The following is a 7,115-nucleotide window of genomic DNA, read 5'->3' on the forward strand; positions in this document are numbered from 1 at the left end:
CCTCCCCAGCCGCTACCTCTCCCCCAGTCCCGCCTTCCCGCACCAATCCTGACCCCCACCACCGAAGAAGCTTGGTGGCGCCTGTCCCCATCCTGAAGAGCAAGCAAAGGTTCGCTGGTGGGCGAGGCTCAGGAATGCCAACTTTTGTGGGGGAAAGGAGGTGAAAGTCAGTACCTAAGTGGCAGACGCTCCTGTCGGCCCTGCAGGTGGTGGACCTCAGGGCTGCTGAGAGAGTAAAGTCCCGTCAGCTTAGCCCATTCATCCACCCTTCTGTCCAGCAAGCATTTGCTGCGCCCCCAAGTGCTGAACAGAGGAGGGAGAGCTGGACCGGATTTGGTTCTGAGGTCCTGCCCTGCGGGCTCATGACCCGCACTGGTTAGGAGCTCTCACCTTCTCTGTTCTCAGTCGGCCAGAGGTTGATGACCCCAGAGGAATTAGCTCTGGGAGGAAAAGGAGACTTTACCTGTCTGGGTGCTAATGGGGTCAGGGGCACCCCATTACGGGTGGGCCACAGGGAATCACTATTCATCCCCAGTCCTCAACCTGTAAACGTGTCCTTTCCAACAGCAACGAGGATTCTGTCTCTGTTCTTTTTTAGGGTTTGAGAAAACGTGGTAGAGAGAGGAGCTTGGAATCAGCCGGGAACTGAGTGCCTCTTTGGTTATAACGACCTCCAATTCAATACATCCTCATATTTTTATTTCTGTTCTAGGTATTTCTAGAAGGAACCACCTTGACTCCAAAGACCCGTCCGTTACCTCTGAGACTCTTCTCTCTGCCAAGTGAAGATCAGGCCGAAGACATTGCTGGGGGACAAAAAGGAGTGCGGAGCTGAGTCCTCACGTGGCGGAGGAAAGCAGACGGGCTGTGTTTTGAGGCTGAGACTTCAACACAGCTTTCTGACTTTTTGTTCTCTGGCTCCTGAGAAAATAGACGTGGGGCCCGAGCAGAGCAGAGCCAGTGGGACATCTCACTCGGGTGGGAGGAGAGAATGGGGTGCACAGGCAGAGCCCCCAGGCGGTGCCCTGCTGGCCCCACCACCAGACACCCTATTTTAACCCAACCTCCCCATACCTAATAGCTTGTAAGTGTTCACGGCCTTCCTCTCTGTGGATCTGGGACCCCCTGCCTCAGAATCATCCAAGGAGTTATTTTTAGATGCAATTCCAGACTCCCTGAATCCAGCCCTGAGCAGCTGGGAGGGGTGTGCGTGTGTGTGTGTGTGTAGAAATCTCTTTTTTTAACGGGTTCTCTGAGTGATCTGCATACACTCTAAAGTCGAGAGCCATGCCTCCTTTCTGTTTTACAACAGCCCTGCCACGCAGAGCACTAAAAGCCAAACGCAGAGGGACCAGAGGGGTGCTGGGGCTCACACAGTCAGCAGCTCCCTAGTTAACTCAGGGCAGAGAGGGGGGCTGCGGCCTGTCCAGCTCCCCCCGCTCCCCGAGCTGTGCCTAGCACAGAATAAACACCCAATAAATGGAAGCTCTTTCTAACAAATTTCTCTGCAAAAGTCATCAGTGAAAATGTGTATAGCTCTACCGCTAACAACTAAATAAGTATGCGTCTGCGCTCTGCAATATTATATAAACATTCAGCACCCATTGCAAAGTTGAGTCTAGGGGCAATTTCACCCTCTTGTGGAATAAGAACTGAAAAAGTATTGACTAGATTCTTTTAAGGGAATGTCTACAGCTACCGAGTTTGTTTTAAAACATAAACGAGAGTAATAAAATGCAGTAAAAACATGTCATCTGTTCCCAATCAATGTATTTAAAGTATAATGTGAATCCCATATGATGACGTAATTGGCATTTCTAAAAGGCTCTAAATCTCTGCCTTTTGAAGACCTCCAGACCGCAGTCATGTTTACACACACCCCCAGGCGAACCTGTCACCTACAGTTATATGAACACCTGGTGGGAATTCCATGGCGGTCCGGCGGTTAGGACTCTGCTTTCACTGCTGAGGGTGTGGGTTCGATCCCTGGTCGGGGAACTAAGATCCCGCAAACCAAAAAAAGAAAAGAAACAAACAAAAACAAAAACCACCTGTTAATCACCCCAGAGCAGAGCCAAGTGCTGACTGGGAACCTGCATCTCAGCCCTGCCCCTCTCAAGTGTTGTGACATGAGGCAAGGAGTATCTGCAAGATGGGAATTACAATGTCATTCACGGCTTCTCTGGGATCATCGCTACAGGAGAAAAAACCTAGCCGGTCTCATTCAGTTAACGTAAGTAAGTCGTAAGTAGGTTAAGTCACGTAAGTCATAAATCCCCACCTGCCATAGGGTCCCAGGGCCGTTACCATCCTCCTTACCTGTAGAAGCCCAGAAATACAGCAAAGAGCAGGGTCGGGCACAGCCAGAACTTGGCGCTCTTTCCCCAGAATTCTGTGGAGAGGAAGCCTAGGTCACTTGGGGCTAGTTTACCTGGTCCCCAAATCACCCTGTTGAGACCAGAATTGGGCCCTGGCCAGGAACGGCCTCCTGTCGGCTCCAGCCGGAAGCCCTCTCCCTCTTGTGTTCTCACAGGGAAGGTGGGTGATAACCTCTCCTGGAAGCAGAATCTCGTTGATCACAAATACGAGGGGCTCCCGAGTGTTGGGCTAAGAAAACTACGTACATCTGGGTGCAGCCCAGAAACATTTACCAAAGAATTTCATTTGGTGAAAGGGTATATACCTCAGTTTCCTCTGACTGGGTATGAAAATGTGAAAACCCAGAGATGTATAAACTCAGGGATGTATCCAAAAACATGTGCTTCTATCTATAATAGCCAAGACACGGAAGCAACCTAAATGTCCATCCACAGATGAATGGATAAAGAAGATGTGGTACTTATATACAATGGACTATCACTCAGCCATAAAAGAAGGAAATAATGCCATTTGCACCAACATGGATGGACCTGGAGATTATCATACTAAGTGAAGTAAGGCAAACAGAAAAAGACAAATATCACATGATATCACTTATATGTGGAATCTTAAAAAAAAATTATACAAATGAACAGAAATAGACACACAAACAGACATGTGGGGGAGGGATAAATTAGGAGTTTGGGATTAACGTATACACACTACTATATATAAAATAAATAACTAACAAAGACCGACTGTATAGCACAGAGAACTATACTCAATATTATATAATAACCTATAAGGGAAAAGAATCTGAAAAAGAATATATATATGTATAACTGAATCACTTTGTTGTACACCTGAAACTAACACAACACTGTAAATCGACTATATGTCAATAAAAAAATAAAAATTCAAAACAAAACAAAACAAAAACATGTGCTTATACAAGTTTACAATGAATTTGGTAACATTGTATCTTTTTGTATAAACTCTATGTGTCCTATATTTTGAATGTTAAAGGGAATTTGATATGTCCAATTTGTGTTTGATTTAATAAATGGACAAGATTTTTAGGTGCATAAGAAGTTTTTGTCATACCTGAGGGTCTGTTCTGTCCCGTCGTGTGTGTCTGAGAGAGAATTACATCAATTAAGCTTATAGTCATAGTTTAAAACAAATTAAGCTGGATGGAAATAATCCACATAAAAGCAAGTATTTAATGGAGGATTCCATTTCTATATAATTCTAGAAAATGCAAATTAATCTATAGTGCTAGAAAACAGAACAGTTGTTGCCTGAGGATGGAGGTGGGTAGGTAAGCGTGGCAGGGAGGGATTGCAAATGAGCACAGGACTCTTTGGGGGTAATAACAGCTGTATTAATTTTTGTGACGGTAGCGATGGTTTTGCAGGTGTATACATATCAAAAGTTACTGAATTCTGCACTTTAAATAAATGTGCAGTTTATTATATGTCCACTTTACCCCTATAAAGCTGCTTTAAAAAAAAGAAACAAAAAGAAATGCATCCAGATTGGAGAGGAAAAAGCAGATCTGTCTTTATCCCCATACTACATGTTCATCTATGTAGCAAATCTGATGGAATCTACAAAAAAGCTACTAGAACTAATAAGTGAGTTGGTGAGTTTAGCAAAGCCACAGGATACAAGGTCAATATACAAAAATCAATTGTTATTTTGTATACTAACAATCAACAATCAGAGATGGAAATTAATAAAACAACCCGTTCACAATAGTATAAAAAATATGAAATGCTTTGTCAGAAAATTCGGACCAAAAAATGTGCAAAACATGTGCAGGGAAAACTACATAACATTGCTGAGAGACACTAAGGAAGTCTTTTTTTTTTTTTTTTTTTTTTTTTCCGGTACGCGGGCCTCTCACCGCTGCGGCCTCTCCCGTTGCGGAGCACAGGCTCCGGACGCGCGGGCTCAGCGGCCACGGCTCACGGGCCCAGCCGCCCCGCGGCACGTGGGATCTTCCCGGACCGGGGCACGAAGCCGTGTCCTCTGCATCGGCAGGCGGACTCCCAACCACTGCGCCACCAGGGAAGCCCGGGAAGTCTTTTAAAATGGTGAAAACTACCGTGATCATGGATCAGGAGACTTAATTGTTAAGATGTCAAACCTCCCCAAATTAAATTATACATTCAGTATAGTAATAATTCCAATCAAAATCCCAGCAAGGTTTTTGGAGAAATTGACTAGCTGAATTCTAAAATCCGTATGGGAATGCAAAGGACTTATAGCAGTCGAAATAACTTTGAAAAATATAAATAAATTCAAAGGACTACATAATTTTAAGTTCTGTCCTATTAGAAAGTTAGCATAATCAAGACCAGGGGAACTTCATTAAGGTAAACCAGTCAATGGAGCTGAATAGAGTCCAGAACAGACACATACACACGTGCGGTCAATGCATTTCTGACAAAGTGCAAGGGCCATGCAGTGGAGAAAGCAGTCTTTTCAACAGATCTGCTGGAACAATTGGCAATCTGTACACAAAATAACGAACTTCCTTCCATGTACAAAAATTAACTGAAATGGGTCATAGACAAAAATATAGCAGCTAAAACTGTAAAACATTTAGAAGGAAACAGAATACAACTTTTATGGCCTTGGATTAGGCAAAGATTTCTTAGATACAAAACCAAAAGCCATATCCATAAAAGAAAAAATTCATAAGCTGGACTTGATCAAAATGAATAACTTCCGCTCTGTGAATGACGCAGTTAAGAGAATAAAAAGACAAGTCAGGTCTGGAAAAAATAATTTCCAAATCACATATCTGGTAAAGGAGCTGTATCTAAAACCCAATTATATGAAAACAAACATATGTATATATACACACATATATATGCTATATATACATATATATGCTATATATACATATATATATGATCTGAACACCCTTCACTTCCTTAAAGAAGATGTAGAGATGGCGAAAAACAGTTCATGAAAAATGTTCTTCATTAGTCATTAGGAAAATGTACATTAAAATCACAGTAAGAGGAAATTCCCTGCCGGTCCATTGGTTAGGACTCCATGCTTTCACTGCCAAGGGTGAGGATTCAGTCCCCGGTTGGGGAACTAAAATCCCACAGCCGTGTGGCACAGCCAGCCAAAAGATAAATAAATAAAAATTTAAATTTAAATTTAAAAAAATTTTAAAGAAATCTTCATTTGGGACTTCCCTGGTGGCACAGTGGTTACGAATCCGCCCGCAAAGGCAGGGGGCACGGGTTTGAGCCCTGGTGCGGGAAGATCCCATATGCCGCGGAGCAACTAAGCCCGTGCACCACAGCTACCGAGCCTGCGCTCTAGAGCCCGCGAGTCACAACTACTGAGCCCGCGTGCTGTGCGCCACAACTACTGAAGTCCGTGCTCCTAGAGCCTGTGCTCTGCACAAGAGAAGCCACCACAACGAGAAGCCCGCGTCCCACAAGGAAGATCCAACACAGCCAAAAATAAATAAATAAAATAAATAAATTTATTAAAAAAAAGAAATCTTCATTTAAAAAGTAAAATAAAACAAAATCACAGTAAGATACCATTCTATATCTACTAGAATTAAAAAGATGACTAGAGTTTCCCTGGTGGCGCAGTGGTTGAGAGTCCGCCTGCCGATGCAGGGGACACGGGTTCCGTGCCCCGGTCCGGGAAGATCCCACCTGCCGCGGAGCGGCTGGGCCCGTGAGCCGTGGCCGCTGAGCCTGCGCGTCTGGAGCCTGTGCTCCGCAATGGGAGAGGCCACAACAGTGAGAGGCCTGCGTACAGCAAAAAACAGAAAACAAAAAAAAAAGAAGAAGACTAATAGCAAATGTTGGTGAGGGCATAAAGCAAGTGTCATATGCTTGTGGTGGGAACGTAGAATTATGCAACCACTCTGCAAAACAGTCTGGCATTTCCTACCAGATGACCCAGAGAAACGAAATCATGTCTGTACAAAGACTGGTACAGGACTGGTACAGCAGCTTTATTTGTCATAATTAAGAATCAAAACAACCGAAATCATCACATTAATAGATAAACAAATTGAGGTGTGCCAAATAATAGCAGAAAGAATGAACTGGATACACAGATCTGCATGGAGGAGTTGCAAAATAATAAGAGGCCAGATGAAAAGGAGTCATTACTGTACAATTCTCCTTATATTAAATTCTAGAAAATGCAAACTAGTCTAGAGGGACAAAAAGCAGACAAGTGGTTGCCTTGCACGGCAAGGGTGGGGAAGGTGGGACAGGTTGCCGAAGGGCAAGAGGAAACTTTGGGCGTGGCAGATTTGTTCATTATCTTGATCGTGGTGATGGCTTCATGGATGTACACAAATGTTAAAATTTATCCAACAGCACACTTTAAATACGTGTAGTTTATTATATGTCAGTTATTCCTGAAGCCGTTTTAAATACAAACAAACAAAAAAGCCACAGTGAGATACCATTTCCCACCATTGGATGGTGAAAATACCAAACATGATCGGATGCTCTCCAGGCGGGACTGTGCAGACAACCGCGTCTGTTCACACCTTGGTGTAGAGCTTTCTTTCTTTCCTTTTTTAAATTTTTTATTTTTTTGCGGTACGCGGGCCTCTCACTGTTGTGGCCCCTCCCGTCGCGGAGCACAGGCTCCGGACGCGCAGGCCCAGCGGCCACGGCTCACGGGCCCAGCCGCTCCGCGGCATGTGGGATCCTCCCGGACCGGGGCACGAACCTGCGTCCCCTGCATCGGCAGGC

At 44.4% G+C, this 7,115-nt stretch overlaps 1 protein-coding gene across 6 annotated transcripts in view; it reads right to left on the bottom strand.

Moving 5' to 3' along the window:
* Positions 1-7,115, bottom strand: part of ABO (ABO, alpha 1-3-N-acetylgalactosaminyltransferase and alpha 1-3-galactosyltransferase) — a 27,121-nt gene that overhangs the window by 13,031 nt on the left and 6,975 nt on the right. Inside the window, exons 2-5 of one of the 6 annotated variants that reach the window (XM_055089462.1) lie at positions 3,463-3,493; positions 2,320-2,392; positions 759-806; positions 175-225 (exon numbers count right to left, since the gene is read on the bottom strand). Coding sequence is in view for 5 of the 6 variants with exons in the window: in XM_055089459.1 (XP_054945434.1) it covers positions 175-225; positions 759-806; positions 2,320-2,392; positions 3,463-3,529 (239 nt within the window). In the remaining variant the exon portion in view is untranslated. Of the gene's footprint in view, positions 1-174; positions 226-758; positions 807-2,319; positions 2,393-3,462; positions 3,702-7,115 lie in introns of those variants that run through there. The other 5 variants (XM_055089460.1, XM_055089459.1, XM_007111058.3 and 2 more) reach the window with 5 other exon arrangements.

This window comes from Physeter macrocephalus, chromosome 13 (assembly GCF_002837175.3).
Source record: "Physeter macrocephalus isolate SW-GA chromosome 13, ASM283717v5, whole genome shotgun sequence".
Lineage (NCBI taxonomy): Eukaryota > Metazoa > Chordata > Mammalia > Artiodactyla > Physeteridae > Physeter > Physeter macrocephalus.